General features: G+C 45.6%; 1 protein-coding gene across 2 annotated transcripts in view; it reads left to right on the forward strand.

The window, feature by feature from the left end:
* The window catches only part of LOC115085259 (neuronal vesicle trafficking-associated protein 1), a 92,052-nt gene that overhangs the window by 20,940 nt on the left and 46,887 nt on the right, over window positions 1-24,225 (forward strand). Inside the window, exon 3 of one of the 2 annotated variants that reach the window (XM_029591082.1) lies at window positions 12,079-12,189. The exons of the other annotated variant lie outside the window; for it this stretch is intronic. Within the exon in view, the coding sequence (XP_029446942.1) occupies window positions 12,079-12,189 (111 nt within the window). The remainder of the gene's footprint in view (window positions 1-12,078; window positions 12,190-24,225) is intronic. 2 annotated transcript variants of the gene reach the window in all.

Below are 24,225 nucleotides of genomic sequence, written 5' to 3' on the forward strand. Positions count from 1 at the left end.
TGGATGGTCTGAGGAGAAACTGTGGTCGGAAATCGTATCATAAGAACATAAGAAATTGCCATGCTGGGTCAGAGCAAGGGTCCATCAAGCCCAGCATCCTGTTTCCAACAGAGGCCAAAACCAGGCCACAAGAACCTGGCAATTACCCAAACACTATCCTGTTCTTCCACATCACCAAGCCACTGGACCAGCTCCATACTGCGTGCTTTATATTTTGTTTTGCCCAGATTGTTTCTCTCCATTTTTTCTGGTCGGGGCAATGGAGGAGCACACAAGATACACTGCAGTGTTCCCACTGGCTTTGGTTAGCAGAAGGGTAGGTAAAAACACTACACATTTTGTTATTATTGTTTTTATAAATACTTGCTCTGTTTGTGTAATTAATAAGGTGACCAGCACAGAACTACATGGTAGCACTGAACATTTTAAGAATAACAGTACATAAAATCATTTTTAGTGAACTGGGAATTTGACTTGGCATAGAAGTGAAATCTCGCTTGTTTTATTTTTAGGAGATAATGTGTTTGCTTCACCATACATTTGGACTGTTAATTTCATAGTGCAAATTAGATGTTTATAAATAAGCTCAGGCAGCAGTCAGTTGTAATGACCAATTTGGGCTGTCTGCTTTGATCACTAAAACTAAATAGTCACTAAATAGTCACTGGCAGCAAAAGGAAGCAATGGGAGTAGTATTCATTAGGAGAAGGAGAAAGGGATCACTTCAGCCAGCTTCACTAACAGGCCGATACAGTACAGTGCGCTCCACACTATTAACCCCCGTTTGGACACGCGTTTTCGATGCGCTAGCTTTACCCCTTATTCAGTAAGGGGTAATAGCGCGTCAAAAATGCGCGTCCAACCCCTCCGAAACTAATAGCGCCTGCAACATGCAAATGCATGTTGATGGCCCTATTAGTTATTCCCGTGCAATTCAATAAGTAAAATGTGCAGCCAAGCTGCACATTTTACTTTCAGATATTAGCGCATACCCAAAGGTAGGCGTTAATTTCTGCCGGCACCAGGAAAGTGCATAGAAAAGCAGTAAAAACTGCTTTTCTGTACACCCTCCGACTTAATATCATGGCGATTATTAAGTCGGAGGTCCCAAAAGTTAAAAATAAATAAATGAATAAAATCGGCTCGCGGGTTGAAAACCGGACGCTGAATTTTGCCGGCATCCGGTTTCCGAGCCTGTGGCTGTCAGCAGGCTTGAGAACCGACACTAGCAAAATTGAGCATCATCTGTCAAACTCGCTGACAGATGCCGCCGCTCCTGTCAAAAAAGAGGCGCTAGGGACGCCCTAGTGTCCCTAGTGCCTCTTTTTACCGTGGGCCCTAATTTGAATATTTTTTTTAGTGAATCGCACGCACAGGAGAGTGGCCTGTGCACTTGCCCGCTCTCCCGCGAACTTTACTGTATCGGCCTGTAAGTGAGCCGGACAGATCATACACAGAGCTCGCTTCTCTGCACAGTGGTGTTCATGCTTAACTTAGGTCACAAGTGAGTCCCTGCCGAGTGCACAAGCATCGTTGTACACGATCCATGTGTTTCTCCCCTTCACAAGTACATACTATGTGGGACCTGCCCTGTATACAGGCACTGACACTCCTACAGCTTACCAAAATCTACAAAGGCCAGCAAAAGTACTAATGAGAGAAAGAGTTAAAAAGTTTCAGCAGGTTTTCTTTTATTTAAATACTTTTTGCTCCTTCCCAAGAGCAGTTTAAGACCCAGGTGTAAATCTTTCTGTGTGTGTGTGTGTGTGTGTGTTGAAGGCTCCTCCCTCCCCTTGGCTTCCTCTTCCTATTGAGCCTTGAGGTGGAGCGTCAGCACCTCTGGATGTAAATGAAAGTGATGGCTAAATTGTGTTGTCTGTCAAAGTAAACAAGCAACTTAAAAAAAAAAAAAAAGACACTCAGGTCCTGATACAAGGTGCATTGGTTTGTGTGCACTTTTTTTATGCACAGACTTTACTCTCTACGTAGCAAGGAATTTTGTATCAAAAAAAAAATGTTCACACACAAACCAGCATAGAACTGTGTGCAGAAATTAAATACTTCTGCATCTAAATTCCATGTTCATGATGGGATTAGCTGTTACTCTCCAGTGCAGAGAGGTGCATGGACTTAATTCGTGGTTTCTTAACGCTGGAAATCTACCTCCTGGTCAGAGTTGGAGGAACATTACTTGGGCCTGAACCAGAACTTGGTGGTGCAGGGATCCTGCACTTGGAATTTATCCGCATAAAACACAAAGACAGTAACTATAAAACGAGTGCACGCTCGTCCACACACGAGGGAATTTTAAATTGTCCGCGGACATACTATTTAAAGTACACCTAGCGCACGTGCAACCCCAGCCTGGTGTGCAGGTCCAGCATGGGTGAGGCCATAAAGTAATTTATATACTCTTTGGGGCAGGGACCCTGGCTAGCTCCTCTGTCTCCCTCACTTCCCAAGGTGTGAATTCTTTGACTAGGAGTAGAAAGGAATCCCCTCAGGTCCCAGTGAGGGGTTTCTGAATTCACTGGGTTAGGTGAACTTCCCCTCTCAGGGTGCTGGATGCTGTGAGCGGAGCGCCAAGAATACACAGGGACCACTGAGTTACTGTCTAAAATAATACTTTACTGTACACAGCTTTGTTTGGTGGCACAAATAAATATGACTTTTTCCAGCTCCACAGTTCTCTTCTCTCTCTCTTTATTTTACAATCCTGTGTCCTCTATCTATGCAAGAGTCTTTGATAGGACCGGGAATCCAATCACTCTCCCGGGTTAGGCGGAGCAGCGGTTCCTTTTGGTTAGGACCCCTCCCAGGTGACAACAAAAATCTGTCTTGGCACAGAGAGTTAATGTCTCTATTTCCCCAGGGTGTGCGAAGACTCCAAGTTGGTGTCCTCCCTTTTGAACTGATGTTTACTCACAGTTTGTTGTTTCTTTGCTGGATGTGGATCCCGGGTGGCAGGGGTAGGAAGAGGGGCAGGAAATCACTTCCTCCCAAGTCTTGTAAAATATAAGTTTCTTTACTCTCTAAAATAGATAACACCGGATTTAGGGGCAGGTCTTCCCTAAAACTGGGCATCTTCAACACAGGGCTCCCCAGTCTCTGAGTCTCAGAAAGGCCCAGGCCTTCAGCAGGGCTCCTACTAATCAGAAGTCCCAAAATCCAAATCAGTCTCTGAGCAACCACTCTGTACCTCGTCTGGAGAGAACAGCAGTGGAGCCCTGCCCTGCCATGGAGGGGTCTCAGATGGTTTCCAAGGCTCCAGGTAGGCCCAAAAAGTAACTCAGGATAAGCCTCCAACCTTCCTCTCTATCTTCCAACTTTGACTGCCCTGCCTCCCTTTGTGGAGCTCTGCTATAAACTCTCCTGCCACGGGAGGGCTGCACCGACTGGATCATCCCCCTGATCTTATTTCTCTAATTGCACTAACAGGTCTGTTCCCAGGGCTTAATGGTAACCTGGAAAGGTGCCCGATTTACACATGAAGGTGTGCTCCTAATTTTAAGAGGTTCCACGAGCAAACGTTATTCGCTTAGCTTCCCTAGAACTTTGTTGTCTTTAACGTGCGCAGCTAAGCAGATTTTTAAAACATGCACATGTGAGGGAAATAGATAGACTGACCACTTAGTCCACCAGTTTGCCCAGTCTATCTCTAAATCATCCAGACCCCTTTGGTTCTTCAGTCTGCACTTCCCCCAGTTTACTCAGACCCCTCACCCAGGCATTTTAGGCCTAAAACCAAGTTTTCCTCAGACTCACACTTCATCATATGAAACTATGTTACCGAGCTTAAAAGGCACCTCAACTTACCAATAATAGGAACAGAATCATTTTCAATTTACTATATGTGCCTCCATGTAAACCGTTGTGACGGTATATTACTGAACAACGGTATAGAAAAGATTTTACATAAATAAAGCGCGGGTAACAGCTTGACGTGCGCTGCGGGTGTGAGATTTAAAATCCGTATTTGCGCGCGTTAATGCTGGCCCCATCCTGAAACGCCCTGATACGCCCTAACTCCCCCCCTTTTCCATGCGTTGGGTTGCTCGTGCATGCGCCTATATGCATGTAATTGGGCCATTTTGAAATACGAGTTGCTCATGCTTGGCCCAGATACTTGCATTTATGGGCCTTGTAACATGAGCAGCTCTTAAAATTCACCCCAATCTATGCACCCCAAGTTTTCTACATATAAAGCATGTTTTATGCACAGACACAATGTTTTTATTTTTGTGCACAGACTAATTTTAAAATGCATGTCTGCTCGCACATATGGGCATGCAAGCAGACAGACGTACGCTGGAATTTTAAATCACACATGCACTTGCGCATGTATGATTTAACATACTCCTATCATGCGTAAGTATGCTCCTAATTTTAAGTGGTTACTCGAACAAACTTACTTCACATACCTTCCTTAGGACTTTGTCGGCTTTAATACACGTAGGTAAGCAGATTTTAAAACATGCTCATGTGAGGGGCATTCCCAGTTTTCCCAGTTATTCCACCAGTTTGCCCATTAAATCTCGAGGTCATCCAGACCCTTCTGGTTCATCATCCGGCAATGCTTCCCCAGTTGACCTGGACCTCCCACCCTGTTTTATTAGGCCCCAAAATGCAATTTCTGCAGACTTACTCCTCATCAGGAGCGGCAGTAAATATATGCGGCCGACAAGCTACCGCGCGCTGTGGCCTCTGGTTTGGCCTCGCCCCGGAACGCCCATGTCCCGCTCTTTTCCACCCCCTTTATTTTTAGCTTGCATGCGCACATATATGCGCATGAGTGGTGGCTTTTAAAATCCACGTTGCTTGCGTGCTGCCCACATACTCGCGTATATATGGGCCTTTTAGCCTGAGCAGTGCTTTTAAAATTAGGCCCAAATTGTGCTTGTTGAGGATAAATCTAGTTTTATTTGTAGAAGACACTACCTGTACACACACAAATGTTTTCAGTGCCGAAAGCTTGTTTTATGCACAGAAATTGTATTTTTATGGGCAACAAGCCTATGTTCTGTGCACACCTTCGGATTAGTGTGCTTTTTAAACTTCTGATGCATTAGCTTACTTTACTGGGAGTTAACTAGTTTTTACCCACGTTTTATTGCATCAGGCCCTCAGGATGGCTCTAAGAAAAATCAGCAAGCTGTAGGTTGGATAAAGAAGGCTGTGCATACAAATACTTCTCCAGTAGGGGGTGTCTTGGCTCCTCGAACACAAACCCCAGGGAATGCATATATACATACAATAACAGTGGCATGCTTGAACTTTTGGAGAGCCTTCTGGAGGGAGGATAGCCTGATACAAAGGGGATACAGTTACACAAAGGAGCATGAACAGATAATGAGGCAGTGAATACAGACATAGGAGGTAATTTTCAAAATAATTTATGTGCGCAATAGTAGCATTTATCTTAGCAATTTTCAAAAGTCTATTTATATGCTTGAAGTGCACTTAACGCTCTTAAAACCTATTGACAATTCAATAGCATATATCATAGCAATTTTCAACAGCCCACATACGTGCTTAAAGTGGATTTATGCACATAAAATCCATTTTAAGCACACACATCCTTTCGAAAATTACCCCCACACAGTGTAACCAAGACAAATAAGAAACTTACAACATGGCAGGCACAACTCAAGGAAGACAGAAACGGCTTGTGACCTCCCAGTGCAGATGGCACAAGACTGCTCCTATAGCAGAGCATGCACACACAAATATAGGGACAACAAAAAGGGGTATAAGGAGAAACAGCCACAGGATAAAAGTTTGACTAAAAAGCACACACACATCCACACACAAAGGAAAACACACCAGCCTGTCAGATAAAAACCAACACCGCATGAAAAGACAATTGTTGGCACACACCCCAGACTCCATGATGGAAAGCAACAGCCCCATATGGCATCAGCAGCCAAAGCTAGTCAAAGCTGCTCCTTTGGATCCTCCTTCCGACATTAGAGCACCCTTGTCCTGTCGCCTTCCACTTTCTGGTAACCTGGAGGCAGGGGGCCCAGCTCTGACATTCAGACCAGGAGTAGGGGGCATTATGGGGTCTGGGTCAGTTTGGAAAGCATTTAGAACCAAGACATTCATTAGTGGACTGAACCTACCAAATGCAAAACAAAGTATTATTCTAGAAAAAGCATTTGCATTCTCGCAACACATCTGACCCATCAACAGTGTGCGTTTCTTATGCAGAAAGACAGGAGACATGACTGACTCACCAGGAGTATCCATCAGAGTTAGTCTTCTTTGACTTTTAAGGCAGGATTTACTAATACCGCCGGGCTCTTTGAATCCCGCGGTAACGGGGGGGCGAAACAGGGGGGACGGTCCTGCGATAGCCGGCAGCGATCGCACCTCTGTGGTGCGATCGCTGCCGGCGTTGCACCAAATAACTACACCATAAAAGGTGTAGTTGTTCGGCGCGAAACTGGCAGCGAAAAAGACGCGTACCTTTCGCTGTTGGCGAAGTCTTCGCGGCGTCAGCCCCGAGGCCGCCCCGACTCCTCCTCTTCTGGGGCTGACGCCACCCCGACTCCGCCCCGATCTTGGTATCGCACGCGATAAGGGACTTTTTGCGTGCGATCCGCTTGGAAAATGAGCCCCCTTAGTCCTGGAGAATCGGTTCGAGAAATGCAGATGCCTGAGCTGTTGGCCAGAGTGCTGGCTATTGTGTCTCTCATTTGGGCAACAAATATGAGCATGTGATGCTTGCCTTTTTTATATTGTTCCAGTTGTACTGCTAGAGTGATGCTTTGCCAGCTTATAAAGGGACAGAGTCTGCGCTTTGCTTGTTAATGATTCTGTATTGCAGTCTTCAGGGGAATGGCAGCGTTCCCTCTTTGGCCTCCACCTATGTCCACTGGTTGGCTTATGGTATCTGAGGTACATTTCTGTTCTGAGTAGGAGGGGTACTATGTTAGTCAGTCTGTATGGTGGCTGTGTTGCGGAAGATAAGAGCATGCATGCAGAATTGGGATGGATGAAGGAAGCTTCCCCTATGTTGCACTCGTGCAATGGATGCCGGGTTGGTGATGCATTGATGGAGCTCATGTGTGTGAAAGAAGAGACTCCAATGCCTCTAACCTTGGCTTTTGAGGCTCAGGTTTGGGAGATAGTGTCAGGGTCAACAGAGCTTGAACCAGTGACCCTAGAAGGCAAAGGCAGAGGAGCAACAGGAGGAATATTTACCCTCTGGTTGCCAGATAATTAGATACACCCTCAGAAGATCCCATTGTTTCAGCACAGGGTGTATGTACTCTGTCTGGTAATAATATATAAGGAGAGCAACATTGGAGAGCTTGGAAAGCAAGACTTCCAGTAACTAAACTAAGTTATCCTAAAGAAGAAGGGGGTGTGAGGTTGTCTCACCTCAAATTTTACAGTATGGGCATGTAATGTGTTGTTAGTAGGGGGGAAAAGTAACAACACAACACTTGAAAAGCAGTTTGTCTCTCCCCCAAATTTAAAATATGTTTTGCACGCTCCCAGAGATATTTTGCCAATTTTTATCATCAAGTCTCTGATTTTTAGAGCGGCTGAAGTTACATGGAAGTGTCTTTATGCCTCCCTTTGTCTGGTAACCCACAATTTCAGCCGGGTGACTTAGAGTGCCTGCCGTTAAGAGGTTGGAAAGCAGGGATACAGAGATAATTCAGTCTTAGGTAGAGGGAGACTGCATACCTTTGAATATTGTATTGAACATATTATTAAGTCCAGAGTTACATTTTATTGATGCTTAAAAGAGAAATATCAGACTATTTGTCAGGAGCGTTTCAAAGACTGCTTCATTTATTACATACAAAGGCAGCATCCATGAACTTGATGTATAGATGTTTTCATTCTATTACTCTATATTACTTGCTGCAAATGGTAGCTGAGATCTGGTGTAAAGATTTGCTAGTTCAGCTGCAAGCTGATGATATATATGAAAGTAATACATTGGCGAGCAAAGTCACAGAGGGTTTGGCATTGAAAGAGATGCAGTTTAAAATTGTAAATCGATTAATATTTTGGCCCATAAAAGCATATAAAGCGCATTTAGCCGCATCAGACAGATGCTTGAAATGTTTGCGTCTAGGAGCTACACACTAATGTCTTGTTTATGGGACTGCCTGGAAATTCAATCATATTGGCAGGATATTTTACAATTCTTGATCACGATAATTGCAGCAAATATCCCATGGTCGGCATCATTTTTAGGTGTTCTTCATGAAGTTTCCAATGTTGGAAGACCACAAGAAGCTTTCCTTGTTAAATGTAGTTTAATTGTGAAGAAATGTATTCTTAGTAAGTGGTTGGACAAACATGGCCCAACAATAGGCATGTAGATGGCAAATTATGTTGAAATTATTATTGCTGGAACATAAGTCAGTGGACCCAATGTCTGCTAAAAGAAAACAATGTTTTCAAGAGATTTGGTCTCCAGTCTTCGCTGTGCACCCTGGGGAAATAAGATCCACTTTGGATTGTGAATTGGACATTCTTAATTCATCTTGACTCTTGAATTTGATATTGAAATTGCATATGACTGTTAGCCGTGACTATTAGATGGGAGGGCTGGGAGGTTTGTGGGTAGGATAGTGGATTTAATGTTGAACACTTTGTCATATGGTACACTGTGTATTGTCATGTTATTTGAAGGTTATCTATAATGTAATTTGGTGTTGGTTTGGTAAATTGAAACCAGTAATAAAGATTTGGAAAAGAAAATGAGAGCAACAGAGCCACACGCTTGCTGGTACAACAGACTCCTGGGATGCATCCTACAGCACTTCTACTTGTCTGGCCATTTCCCTGCCTCCTACTCCTTGCCCCTTTCCTGGGTTCTTGATCCTGAGCCTGTTCTAGTGTTATAGCTGTATGCTGAGATGTCTCATAAGCTAGGCCTGGTTTTGATGGCCTTGGCTGAACCTTCATCTGGCCGTCTAGCCTCTTCCTAATGAACCATTCACTAGCGACTGGATGTACCCTGATGGATAGTGAGGCCTTGCCAGTATTCTCCGTATGTAAGAGAAAGATGCATGGCTTGTGGCTAGCGAATGCCGTTCTAACATAGAGGACAACTATGAGGGAAGATGGAGAATAAACTGTGCATAGATAGCTGGGAAAAGTGTTTTTCTTTTCTTTTCTACATATGCTGTGTGATCCTTATCAGAATCTCATGTGGACGTCAGACTGATACATGTAAAACTATGACTCTGAAGCTTTGCCATTCAGAGATTGCTTTGAACAATCACATAGACCAGGGGTCAGGAACCTTTTTGGCTGAGAGAGCCATAAACGCCACATATTTTAAAATGTAATTCCATGAGAGCCATACAATATGTTTAAAACTAAATACAAGTAAATGTGTGCATTTTATGTAAGATCACACTTTTAATGTACAATAAGTCTCTGAAAATATTACACCAGGCCTTAAGACACCAATACATACGTCTCCTATTAGGAAAACGGACCAAGTCAGGCTGCTATAGAGTCCTACACAGAAACAACACGCCAGCAGAAAACCTCACCTGAATCACGTGCTGTCCCTCACCTAACATAGAATAAAGAGACCAAAACGCATAACAAGAAGCATGCAGAAAAAACTGAATTGGAAACTGCAACAAGCCAGAGTCTCTGTATGCAGTGTAACAAAGGAAAAAAGAAACATCACCCATCAAATCATCAGCATTAAAACTGTACTAACAAAAAGAACATATTTCAAAACAGCTGATGAGTGGAATATCCAATAATTAAAAACTCATAAAACATTTCCAGATACCAACAAAATATTTCAAAATAGCAGACACAAAGATCCAGTAATGAAAAATAATAAGGATACAAAAATTTTTTTGCTCTGCATACCTGGGAACGTTTGATATCCAGGTGTCCTGAGATTGTTCTGAATTAGGAGGAGGCGGGGTGGTTTGCTTGGAACTTTCTCCTCTCTCTCAGTCATATACCAGCGCTCTCTCTCACACTGGCTCTCAATGACACACCTATACACACATGCTCTCAGTACTCACATATACCCATGCTTTTTCTCTCTCACTTATATAGGCTCATAATTACACATTTACACACATGCTGTCTATCTTTTCACGCTTACACACACACACAGGCTTTCAATCACACACATTTCTCTCACACACAGACTCTCATTCACATGCTTACAAACATGTCCTCTCTTTCTCTCATTTACACACAGGCTCTCAATCACATACTCACATGCTCCCTCACCTAAATCAGCTCTCAATCACACACAGACACACATGGTCTCTCTCTCTCATTGAAACACAGGCTCTCAATCACATACTCCATCACCTAAACCAGCTGTCAATCAGACACAGACACACATGATCTCTCTCTTACTTATACACACAGGCTCTTAATCATACATACACATGATTTCTCTCACACACAAAGGATCTCAATCATACACACATACTCTTTCACACAAACAGGTTTTCAATCACAAACTTACACATACAGGTTCCCAATGGTAAACTTACATTCATGCTCTCTCTCACAGGCAGGCTCTCAATCACAGACATACTCTCTTTCACATATACAGGCTCTCAATCATTCACATACATGCAATCTCTCACTCACACACACAGGATCTCAAACACACATGCTTGCTCGCTCATTCACTATCACTCTCCCCCACCCCCACCCCGGGAACTCGCGGCAGCAGCAGCAGCCTCTTCCCAACGCTAACCTCCTTCATTTTCAGCCCTCGCGGAGGCGAAGGCGGAGTCCCATCGGTCGCGGTTGAAACTCTTCATTTTCCTCCGAGCCGCGCTGCAGTCTTCTTCCCGTCGGACATTAGCGTGGCCTCTTCTTCCCGCGCAGGCACCCGATGCTCACCACTTCCTCTACCGGGCCGCGGGAAGAAGAGAGCACGCCGGTGCGCTCTCTTCTTCCCGCGGCCCGGAAGAGGAAGTGGTGAGCATCGGTTGCCTGCGCGGGAAGACTCCCGCGCAGGCACCCGATGACTCCAGCGCTGGCACCCGGCTGACTCCAGTCGTGCCGCTGACTCTCTCTTCTCCTCCCCCCCCCCCCGCGGCCCGAAAGAGGAAGTGAAGAGCATCGGGTGCCTGCGCGGGAAGAAGAGGCCACGCTAATGTCCGACGGGAAGAAGACTGCAGCGCGGGGGGGGGGGGGGGAGGGAGGAGAAGAGAGCACGCCGGTGCCGCTGACTCCAGCTGTCCTGTCGCGTTCCGCCCGGGCTGACAGCATTTTAAGCCCGGGCGGCGGAGGACCGGGGAGCAGCTGGGTCAGCGGGGAACCGCGAAGTGTGGCGACACTTGTCCGCGAGCCAGATGCAGCCCTCAAAAGAGCCATATCTGGCTCGCGAGCCATGGGTTCCCGACCCCTGACATAGACCATCATAAAATATTATTTTGCAATTAAAATGTGCTGATTTCTACAGTGGTAATGCTGCAAACTTGATGTTGTGTACATAAAATCCATCATAAACTGCTGTCTCACTGTTCTGCTTTCCATTCTTGGATTTCCTGGTTGAGTTTCTCTGCTGCGGCTTCACGGGGGCCTAATTTCAAGTCTTCCAGGACTCTATAGTGCGTCCAGAGCTGCAGTTTGGAAACCACTGGAATAAAAGATGAATACAGCATGAACAGTTTAAGGGTGAACAAAGAAAACAGGGGTTTGTATGGAATAAGGGTACGTGGCCAAAACAAAAGTTGTAAAAATGATCATTGAAAATGTATTAAGACAATATGCAAAGGACACCTAGGATTAAGGCTAAAAGAGAAAGAGAGAAAGATGCAGTGCAGATTTTAGCTAGTAGAGCTACTTTGTTTGCTAACTATAAATTGCACTAAAAGTCCAAAATACTCTTTTTTATTATTGCTGCAAGTACATGCATTGTGAAATCACACACACATTTTTAGCTGCTCTGAGGGGTTCAGTTTGCATCCTAGGGGATCTAGCCAGTTAACTTGCTAGTTACTCAGCTAGATCCCTTTCCAAATTGAACCCTTTGTGTTTGCTGAAGCGAAGCACAGTGCTTTGCTGCCCATACCTAACCACAGTATCCTCTACGTCTGTTTGTAGGTGACTGTTTTGGTGCTCTTTGCCTTGGCATTCCTAACATGTGTGGTGTTCCTGGTCGTCTACAAGGTTTACAAGTATGACCATAGCTGTCCTGAGGGATTTGCATTTAAGGTAAATAAAAATAATTCTTGAAAATGTAAAAAATACAGCGTTTTTTACACAGAAGTGTGTAACTGCTGCATATGTCAAATATTGCCTAGAAACTCTAGAACATGTCTTGTCCAGATTAAGCCAAGATGTGTTTGTGAGAAGCGTGGGGTAAAATCCTGGATAAGAGAAGAGATTGGTGGGTATGAAGGTGTACTTAGGCTTCAGATATTGATCCAAGACCATTTTTAGAGTTAGGAATGTAGTTTATTCACTAAGGGGCGGATTTTCAGAGCCCTGCTCGCGTAAATCCGCCCAAAACCGGGCGGATTTACGCAAGCAGGGCCCTGCGCGCCGGGAAGCCTATTTTACATAGGCCTCCCGGCGCGCGCAGAGCCCCGGGACTCGCCTATGTCCCGGGGTTCTCGGAGGGGGGCGTGTCGGGGGGCGGGGCCGGAGCGCGCGCGTTGCGGGGGCGTGTCGGCAGCGTTTTGGGGGCGGGTACGGGGCGTGGCTACGCCCGGGGGCGTGGCCGCGCCCTCCGTACCCGCCCCCAGGTCGCGGCCCGGCGCGCAGCAGGCCCGCTGGCGCGCGGGGATTTACGTCTCCCTCCGGGAGGCGTAAATCCCCCGACAAGGTAAGGGGGGGGTGTAGACAGGGCCGGGTGGGTGGGTTAGGTAGGGGAAGGGAGGGTAAGGTGAGGGGAGGGCAAAGGAAAGTTCCCTCCGAGGCCGCTCCGATTTCGGAGCGGCCTTGGAGGGAACGGGGGGAGGCAGCGCGGCTCGGCGCGCGCAGGCTATACAAAATCGATAGCCTTGCGCGCGCCGATCCAGGATTTTAGTGGATACGCGCGGCTCCGCGCGTATCTACTAAAATCCAGCATACTTTTGCTTGAGTCTGATGCGCAAGCAAAAGTAGGCTGATCGCGCTTCTTTTAAAATCTACCCCTAGGTGAGGTCTATTAGCGACAAGAGTTTTCCTTCTTGTCTTTCCCTGGATCATTACTTGCAAACTTCATGGAATGTCATTGAAGAAAGCTGAACTTTTGGTCATCCTTCATCCTGTCTCATACATAACTCACACACGCTCTCTCTTAGTTATATATACCCTCAGAAACACACATTCCTCTCTCACACACATAGGCTTTTTCTCTCTCCATTACACACACACACACACAAATCTGTCTCTCTCTTGTATATGTATGGATACTATAATGTATTTCCTGGCTCTCCTGGCAATCTATTCAGCCACCATGTGCTTCAGAGAGCCTAGTTCCGGATAGCTAATTCTCTGCCTGGAGGGAGCCGACACCCCAGAGACAGGACCTGATTGGACTAAAAGCAACTATTCCTATTGGTCACCGGAAGTAGAAAAAACACCCAGGATGTGTGTCAGAGCATTCTTATTGGACATTATGAAAAGTTTAAAAGTCGCTTGCACAGAGCTCCGCACTGAGAAGCAGCACTGAGAACGCCTTTGTAACAAGCCTGCTACTCCATGGAACAACAACTTCCTCATTTTCTTGTTCCGCTTTTCTCTTTCTCTGCTTTTCTCATTAATAAACTTGCTTTATAGATCAAACAGCTGCCTGAAATTGCTTTCCTGGGACCCGCTTATAAACACTCTCTCTCTTCACACATTCTCCCTATCTCTCTCTCACATACACTTTTTCTCTTATACATGAAGGTTCCCTACCTCTTTCTCACACATGCCACCTCCCTCATACTCACACGGGCTCCCTTGCTACATCATTTTGGGCCTCTCCCTGTCTTCTTCCGCCATGGGCCAGATGGTCTCTGCCTGTGGTCCTCCCTGGACTCTTTTCCTTTGTGTCTGGGCCGCAGGCAGGATGGGCTCCTATCGCGGCCCTCTTGGGCCTTTCTCCTTTTCATCTTCTGCCACTGGTGGGAAAGGCTCTGCCAGTGGCCCCTCCAGGCCTCTCTCTATCTTTGGTTGGCAGCCAAGAGCTCGGGCTGGTGCTCTAGGCGACCACATAGTTTGCCTAATGGAAGCTCTGGCCCTGCAGGAGAGCAGGCCTTGGCCAGGCTGTCCTGGACAGTAGTGGGAGAGAAGAGCAAGCCTACAGTGCTAGGAAAATTAATAGTGGCCTGATTAGCAGTGCTGGAAAAGAAAAGCAGCCAAGCTGGCTTTAGAGGCAACAACAGGGGAAGAAAAGCAGGTCCTACTATGGAAGCCTGAGTGGATGTCAGGTTACTGGAGCCATCTGCAAGGGAGGCACTCCAGTCCAGGATTCCATAACTGAGTTTTATTTTAGCATACACTTAAACAAAAAGTAAATATACAGGGTTATATATCAGGTACAAGTCTCTTCTCTTCATGGACAAGGAGATCCAGGTCCAATAGCAATTCAAGCAGAGTCAGAAATCAAACTCACAGTTCAGTCTGGTCTAGGTCATGTTACACTTCACTTCACTTACAGGTCCTTGTACCCCTATCTACGGAAATATAGGCCTCTCTCTGGATCCTCATGGCTTGGCTTTCAGCCCTCAAATTGCCAGGAACGCTCTCTTGTTTCCAGTACCACCCTTTTAAATCCCTGAGGACCAATCTGGATCCTCAGGGGTGTGGTTGCAGATATTCGCTTGAGAGAATAAGCAAGCCTTTTCTGGGTGGCTTTGCCTCTGTTCAAAGGAGTCACATCAAGGCTGAGAAACAAAGCTCCAGCCCCCAAGCAGGAGAGACCCTGCTTGAGTTTTTATTTTTTTTTATCCTTACAGTGCCAGTTGCCAGCCTGAACAACAGTGCAGAGAGCAGTCCCTGCCTGGCTGGCTGGAGTGGATGCTGCAGAGGCCATAAACCAGCCTCAGCGACGGAGGGTGGGAGGGCATGATGCTGTAGGCGGAGGCAAATTCTTCGGCACTTGTTGCAGCTGTGAAATTGTGGAAAACTGGGGACTATGCTTATACTTTTCTTGAAGTTTTTATCTTTTGGGTGACAGGGTATGGATTTGACATTCTCCTATGTTTAGAGCATAAGAAATACAATTTTCGCTCTCTAATATTGGTATAAACTTAAATTAACTCCCTGCAGTTGCATATAACTCTGCAGCACAGTTCACTGTTTTACTCTTTTCCTTCGCTAAGCATAATAACTTTAGGCTCCTTTCACTAAAATTCAGGACTTGGCAAAATGTATAACCAAAAAGTATTCAACGAGTTTTGTGAAGAAACATATTTGCATGTGGTGTAGCCCCGTCACACTCCTGTGTTCGGTACCACCCTCCTCTCACCAGTTCTCTCTGGGTTGTGTTCCACAGCAGCCGATGTCTGCCCCCTTTGCTGTTCTTCACAGTTAGTGCTGATGCCTTCACCCCTCTTGCTCTTTCCCAGCAAGAGTACCAAGGATGCCGCTTGAGGCGAAAAATTATGCCATGCACAACTCCCTGAACACAGCACGATTGGACATATGTTATCTGGAGACCGGTGAAGTGCATGACATATCTTATGCAATGCAAAAGGAAACCAAAATATCTATTTATACAATATGGAAACGTGACTGTTGAGAAAAAACCAAATTAGGCAGATCAGTATCACTTTCAGCACATGATGATAAATGTTAAGTTGCAATATTCTTTTCTGACCACTAGAAGTCAGCTGCTGTTCTGCTGGTGGCCACCATGTAGGTCCTGGTATTGAGAATAAATCAGGTGCTGTTGACCATGCGTTCACTGAAAGGAAGGGTCTTTGTAGGTCACAGCATTTCTTTAGCATCCAGCCTGAAAGGATCGAAGGACAGGGTTTCCATGGAGATCGAACGACTGTAGCTTGCTCCCCCACTGCATACCTTTCGGTGGTCAGTGAAAATGCAGAGGTGTTGAGTGGAACAAAGGAATGCTGCAGTACACTTCAGTCTCCCTTTGGAATTTTGAATCCTCAAGGATTAGAAGTAGTCTCTCACATATAAACTTCACCCTGAACGAACTGGCTAATTGTGACTATTACTGTTGTTACAGCAGAGATTTCAACTTATACATTGCAACTGCTCCAGTTGATTCTGCCTCTCAGTCTCTGGTCCCAGTGGGTTTGATGAAGATCCAGGGTTTTGTGATACAGGATCACAGGCTTCAAGTAGGGCAAGGCTTGAGGTTTGCTTGCAAGCAGGTTTCAGCAGTAGCTTGGCACAGGCTGAATATTCAAGACTTTGTTTTTGTGCTAGTCAAAGGGCTACACTGGTAGCAAGCTGACCCAAAGCCATTAGTACTTAAAACTAAAGTGAGTAGATCAGAGACTTCCAGGAGCAGCCGTATTTTCTATTCCCATTAGGATTTTGGTCTAGAACGGAACCAATCTTACAAAACAGTCTTGCTCACTACTCCCTTCTCTTTGACTGGGACATAGAGGACAGTGATGCCATTGGTTGATCTGTCTCTGTCAATCATTATGACTGAAGGCCTGCTATTTCTCTGAACCTACAGATGCTTTTTTGTTCACTCTTTTCGGTACAAGGATATTAGTAAGAGGGAAATATACAAAGCAAACTTAGGAACTTTTATTTTCAGTTTTTATTTTTTTCCCAGGACTTTATCAGAAACAAAAATGGGAGAACTTCCATGGGCAAAAAATGGTTCATTTTATTTCCACCAATCTTGTGGTGGGCAGGCCTTTTCTGTCTGGAAGGATCCTCGTTGGCACAGTCATACTGTGCTTAAATTATCCTTCCTCTCTCTAAGGTTACTAGAACCCTTGTGTTTGAGTTTAGACTGATCTCCGTTACAGCCTTGTTTTAGTTACTTTGGAAATGTTTAATCCGTGAGTTAGAATAAATAATATGCAGCCAGCAGTGAGATGGAGCTATGCAGTCTTCTGTGGTGAGTGCTGCATGTATGATTATCTATTTTTAGGTGAGAGGTTGTATGCGTGCACCTGGTGTAATGGGGATGAGTGCTGTTTCTGTAAGCTGGAGTAGCAGACCTGAAGGAGCTGAGAAGAACAGAAGTACACAGAGAAGTCCTTAAGGAAACATAAACATGTTCACTATGGGGCGGATTTTCAGAGCCCTGTTCGCCTAAATCCGGGCGGATTTAGGCGAGCAGGGCCCTGCGCGCCGGTGCGCCTATGTTCAATAGGCCTACCGGCGCGCGCAGACCCCGGGACTTGCGTAAGTCCCGGGGTTTTCCGAGGGGGGCGTGTCGGGGGGGCGGGCCCGAGCCGCGCGGCATTTAGGGGGCGTGTCAGCAGCGTTTTGGGGGCGGGCCCGGGGGCGTGGTTATGGCCCGGGGCGGTCCGGGGGTGTGGCCGCGCCCTCCGGACCCGCCCCCAGGTTGCGTCCCGGCGCGCTAGCGGCCCGCTGGCGGCCGGGGATTTACGCCTCCCTCCGGGAGGCGTAAATCCCCTGACAAAGGTAAGGAGGGGGTTTAGACAGGGCCGGGCGGGTGGGTTAGGTAGAGGAAGGGAGGGGAAGGTGAGGGGAGGGCCTCGGAGGGAACGGGGGTAGGCTGTGCGGCTCGGCGCACGCCGGCTATACAGAATCGATAGCCTTGCGCGCGCCGATCCAGGATTTTAGTGGCTACGCGCGTATCTACTAAAATCCCGCGTACTTTTGCTGGCGCCTGATGCGCCAGCAAAAGTACGCCTATTCGCGCGGTCTGAAAATCTACCCCTATGTATGTATTTTGTAATCCGCCCTGGACAGAAAGTACTTTTGGAAGTGTGCGGAAATTAAGCTTGCGTATTAAATAAATGTAGCGATCCTATCTTCACATTGGGAGCTCCTGCGCTGTATTGGAGGAGCAAGGTCACCATGAGTTGCAGGAGACAGAGGTACATAGATGAGACCTTCAATGACATAATAGGGCAGACCCATCTCCTTTCTGGTAGCCTCAGTGCTGCTTTGGAGGAGTAAAGAAACCAGGAAGGAGAACGTCACCTTTTGGTAGCAGAAGTGTTCTTGTAGCTGGATCATGCCTTCCATGTGATGGAATATTCTAATGTATTGAGGATGCATTTTCATTACTGTTTTTGGTGATTCAATCATTAGGAATATATAGATAGCTGGGTGGTAATTTGCCTGTCTGGCACACAGGTAGTGGACCTTACACATCGCCTAGACAGGATTTTAGACACTGCAGGGGAAAAGTCTGCGGTCACAGTCCTTGTGGGTACCAATGACACAGGAAGGTGTAGGAGGAAGTTTCTGGAGGTTAAATTTAGGCTTCTAAATAGTAAACTAAAATCCACAACCTCCCGGGCAGTGTTCTCAGAAATGCTACCAGTTCTACGTGCTGAAACCCTGAAGCAAGCAGAGCTCTGGACTCTCAGTCTGTGGATGAGACCGGCGTGCAGGGAGGAGAGCTTTAGATTCATTTGAACTGGGGAACTTTTGGGGACTGGAAGAACCTATTCCAGTGGGATGGGCTCCACGTTATCCAAAGTGGAACCTGGCTGCTGGTGCTAACAATTAAAAAGGAAGTAGAGCAGCTTTTAAACTGAACTGTGGGGGAAAGCCGATAGTCGCTAAGGGGCGCATAGTGGGGAGCAAGGTATTCACATTTGAACAGGTGCGCGTGCACATTCGTCGTCCCACGCCCAGAGACATACACCCGTATATGCGCATATTATAAAATAGCTTGAGCGTGTGCACATGTGCGCTCAATTTTAGGTGGCCGCGCGCACTTATGCATACAAATGCTGCTTCTGTCACACAAATGGGATTTTAATAGACACGCGCTGATGGATTTGCCAGTTTTCTTTTTCGTTCCTATTTCATCCAGGTAAGGGATAGGACTTCCAAACTCTCCTAGGTTAATAGCCTCCCTTCTCCCCTTTTAGCCCAAACCTAAAACCCGTTAGCCCGAACCTGAAAACCCCGCCGATCTGTCTGTTCATCTTTATTTTATCACTTACACCTCATCCAAAGCAGAACTAGAGTTACGCAGCAGGGGACCCTGGCGTGCACCTGTGCGAGTAAGTATTTACATGCAAATTTCACGTTAAAATCCAGGAAGGCCCATGCCCAGACTACGCCCACGTCTCCTTTTTATGAACTTTCTATTTGTCTGCGTAGCGGCAAGTACGCGCATATTCGGCCGGCTTTTAAAATCTGCTTGGCGCGTGCCGGCCTGACTTGTGTGCGTATCTCCCAGTTTTGGTACGCGCCGGGCTTTTAAAATTCACCTTTAAGGATATTGTTAAACAAGGGAAAGTAGATTATCATGACTATGAGGATGTAGAAGAAACTGACTTCAAATTACCTGAATCAAATATTTGTAAGAAGGGTGTGAAAATGAATACATTTAAATGTCTGTATGCAAATGCCAGAAACGTGCAAAATAAGATTCGAGAGTTACTGTTTGGCACTAGATGAAGATAATGACATAATAGTTATTTCAGAGATCTGCTATTATGCTATATTTTACCACGGGAGAAATATTGTTTGTGGGGGGCATTCCCACAATATTTGGCCCCACTCCCCAGTAAAATATCACGGCCATTTCCTCACGATATTTTTTTTTTTATCGTGGAAAATAGCCACAATAAAAAATATCACGAGGAAAATAGTGTGATGGTGGCCTACTTCGCCTGGGGCTGCCATCGTGTTAAAGGGTCATGCGGCCCAAAAATAAACTGCCCTCTCCAATGTGCAAATCCTTCTCAGGAATCTCTTTAGACCCCTGGTCCAACCTCCCCTTGCCTGTTGCGGTGGTGCAGCCTTGAAAAAGTAAAAAAAAAAAAAAAATAGAACTGAAAGTCATGCGGCAATGCCCTGCCCTCTTCCCAAACCCCTCTTCTTTGTTTGAAATTCTCTTCCCCACCTCAAATTCCTCCCACACCCCCAGTATCGGCCTCCTTCCCTGACTTACCCCAATATAAAACATAATCCCTGCTAGTCTAGTGGCCCCATCCCCCCCCCCGGTGGTCTAGGGATCCCCTCTTGCCTATGGACTCCCCTTACGTAAGATTATATTTTATGTTGAGAGGGGCTGGGAAGGCTTTTACTGGAGTTATATAAAAATATGATTGAAACAGATATGTTTTTCTCCACATAAAACAAATTATTAAAAGGAGCAGAGGAAAATCTCTCTCCTTCCCTCCTCCCTCCTTGCCAATACAGAACAGAGCAGGCCAGAGCTCTGTGGATCCCTACACAGAAACTCCATGCTAGATAGCAGAATACTTCACCTCGGTCACTCATGCAGAATCTCACCAAATATAGAATAAAGTGACCATAAGAAAGTAACATGCAAAAACTGAACTGGGAACTGCAACAAACCAGTACAACAATGGAAAACAGAAACATCACACACAAAAATAAAACCATACCTATATAGGGAACTACAACCAAAAGATTACTAAGAGCCAAGAGTAACATAAGTATGAGAAAAAAAAAAGTGCGAAACTTGCTGGGCAGACTTGATGGACATTTGGTTTTCTTCTGCCATCATTTCTATGTATGTTTCTATATAAAAAGAATAAATATTTCATAACAGCTGTTGAACAAATAACATCCAATAAGTAAAAGCTCATACACAAATTTTTTTTAAAATTTTCTAAACACCAATAAAATGTTTCAAAACAACAGACTCATCTAATAACACCCAATAATTAAAACATAATAAGGGAAAAAAACTGCTTTCCATACCTGAGAACTTTTGATTTCCAGTCATCCTGAGATGATCATAAATTAGTTGGGGTGGGGAGAGGATACTCACAGAATTTCTGCTCTCTCATACATGGACACACTAACATACACACACATGCTCTCCCTCTCTCTCTCCCACACATGCAATCACACACACGTTCTCTCTCTCCCACACATGCAATCACACACGTTCTCTCTCTCTCCCACACATGCAATCACACACGTTCTCTCTCTCCCACACATGCAATCACATACATTATCTCTCTCCCATGCATGCAATCACACACATTCTCTCTCTGCCACAAATTCAGTCACACACACATTCTCTCTCTGCCACACATACAGTCACACACATGCCCTCTCTCTCTCCCAACATGCACACACACACATGTTCTCTGTCTGAGGGCAGACTGGTTTTATGGCAGTGATTGGCTGCTGCCTGAGCTAGTTATATGTAGTGCAGGCTGGACTTGGGATTAAAAGATGCAAAGATTCTCTCCATTCCCCTTCCCCACCTAGAAATCCTGGTTCATTTCACCCATCAGCACAGTGATCGCCAGTTCATTCACTCCCTCCCTTCTTTCCAACTCCATTATGAGCCTTGGTTCATTTACTTCCCCCATTTCTCCTCTCCCCACAGTGATCCCCAGTTTATTTATTCCCTGTCTTCCTCTCCCCCCCTCCATGGCGATCTCCCTGCCCCCCCCCTCCATGGAGGTCCCCAGTTCATTAACTCCCTCTCCTCCCATAGTGATCTTCAGTTTATTAACTCACCACCTCTCTGGCCCAAATCTCCTGTCACCCGTGTCCTGGCGAAGGAGGACAATGGGCCTTGCTGCTCCTCAGGCAGTTCCACCCTCCCCCCCCCTGTGGGGTCCTAGTATCGTGCTTTGAACCCATGGTGGCTCTAAGTGTACGAATCATGCTTGGCAGGGGAGGAGGGAGAAAGCACCCGAGGAGCTGCAAGGCTACCGTCCTCCCTCCTCCTCCTCTTTTAGGATAAATGTGAGGAGTTAAGGGATCTGGGGGAAGCTAGGAGTAGAGGGGAAACAATTACGCTGTCCTACTGCCACCCAATACCTTTTCATGAAGGAAGAGGAACCATGGACAAAAATTACTCTTCTGTTCTGAAGGTCCTGAGTCTTTTAGGCTCTGCAGTGATTATTCCACTCGCGGGGTGCTTTCACTGTCTGCCAATAAAATGACGTAAGCCATAGGTTGCTGCCTCCTGGAATACAATTTCCAGCATGGGTATCTCCCCAACATCCTTTTCAGTAACCACTGAAGCAAAGAATTAATTTAGTCTTTCTAGGATGGCCTTATCTTTCCTAAGTGCTTCTTTCACCCCTCAATCATCTAATGGTCCATCCGACTCCCACACAGGCTTCCTGCTTCGGATATATTTTAAAAAGTTAAATTTATGAGCATTTGCATATCCAGCCAGCTTCTTTTCATATTCTCTTTCAGCCTGCCTTATCAATGTTTTACTTTTAACTTGCCAGTGCTTGTGCTTTTTCCTATTTTCTTCAGATGGATCCTTTAACTAATTTCTGAAAGAAATTCTTCTCGCTAAAATAACCTCTTTCACCTCACTTTTTAATCATGCCATCAGTTGTTTGGCCTTTCTTCCACATTTTGTGTGTGTGTGTGGAATACATTTGGACTAGGTTTCTAAGGTGGTATTTTTTTTTTTTTTTTTAAATGGCCCCTGTCTAACCTTTGTAGCTGTAACTTTCAGTATTTTTCTAACCATTTTCCTCATTTTATCAAAGTTGCCCTTTTGAAAATTTAATGCTAGAGTTGTAAATTTACTTAATGTCCTCCCTCCAGTTATTAAGTTAAATATGATTGCACTATAATCACTGTTGCTGAGCAACCCCTCCACCATTACCTCTTGTACCAAATCCTGCATTCCACTGTGAATTAGATATAAAATGGCTCCCCATCTCATCGATTCCCGGGATCAACTGCCCCATGAATCATTTATTTCCTCTAGAAACTTTACCTCCCTAGTATGTCTTGTTACATTTACCCAGTCAATTTTGGGGTAATTGAAATCTCCCAGTATTATTGTATTGCCAAATGTATTAGCTTCCCTAATCTCTGTTTGCATTTCATCATCTGTCTGTTTGTTTTGGCCGGTGGATGGTAGTATTTCCCATTCACACAAGAAATTTTCATTCATAAAGATAATATTGTGCATGTATGCCATCCCTGACATAAAGCTCCCCTCCCCCCACCAAGTTGATCCAGCCTTTCATTGCAATATCATTTGTACCCTGGTATATAGCACATTCCCATTGAGTATCCTCCTTCCACCAGAGATTCCAGTTATGTCTACCTCTTCATTTAGTGCTTCAGTGCTATATATTCCGCCTCCTCCATCTTACTTTTTAGACTTCTGGCATTAGCATACAGACATTTCAAAGTATATGTTTTGTTGATATTAACAATCTGCTTTTCAGTTGACAGGTAATTTGGAATCTTTTTCATTTGGGTGGTTCTTTACTTATAGGCGCATGTGCTACTTTTGCTTTTATTGGAACTTCTCTATCTGAATGCCCTGTTATTTTAGTATCCTTTGACAATACTTACTTCTGAAGCATGCGCTGCTGAGTGACTGTTGGCTTTTCCCCATGTTCTAGTTTAAAAGCGGCACCATCTCCTTTTTGAAGGTTAGTGCCAGCATCCTGGATTGGTTAACGTGGAGCCCATCCTTTTGGAATAGGCTCCCCTGAAAGCAATATAAGGGTGTTCTGTAACCTGTCTGATGTAGCCCACCTCCTTCCCCCTCCCTCACACCTGTGGGGACGGGCAGTGCTTAGACATGTGCAGGACCCTGGAGCTCATCTGCTTCATTGCAGGGAGGGGCAGGGGTGCTGGCTCTGGTGTCATCCTCAGGTATTAGTGGTTCTTTTTTTGCTGGCCCCCTGAGCCCTCTCCCCAACTGCTTTTAACAGGCAAAGGATGAATATGTGAGAAGCTCATGATTATTCAAACAGTGGGATGGATGGGGGTCATGGCTCCAATTCACGCTGCTGGTCCCTCTTTTCCATCAGAGGGAGGTCACTACTCCTGTTGTGTGGCGACCCCGGACAAGGATCTGATCTCGTTCCTGCAATCTCTTGACCCGTAAGCTGTCTTGTAGTGTCGGTGCTTTTCTGTGAGCTGACCTGTCTGATAAACTGCCCTTTGAATAGGCTGTCTTTCGTCTTCGGATGGATGTGGGTTGTTTTTGCATCTGTGACCTGGCCCTGTCACTGGCAGCATTATTTGTGGAAAGAAGCTATAATCCTTGGCTAAACAGGCAGATGAGAGAACCTGGGCACATAATGTCATTTTGGTCAAAAGTTCTTCATTGTAAGAACATAAGAAATGCCATACTGAGTCAGAACAAGGGTCCATCAAGCCCAGTATCCTGTTTCCAACAGTGGCCAATCCAAATCACATGTACCTGGCAAG

This window comes from Rhinatrema bivittatum, chromosome 1, assembly GCF_901001135.1.
Source record: "Rhinatrema bivittatum chromosome 1, aRhiBiv1.1, whole genome shotgun sequence".
In the NCBI taxonomy this organism is placed as follows: domain Eukaryota; kingdom Metazoa; phylum Chordata; class Amphibia; order Gymnophiona; family Rhinatrematidae; genus Rhinatrema; species Rhinatrema bivittatum.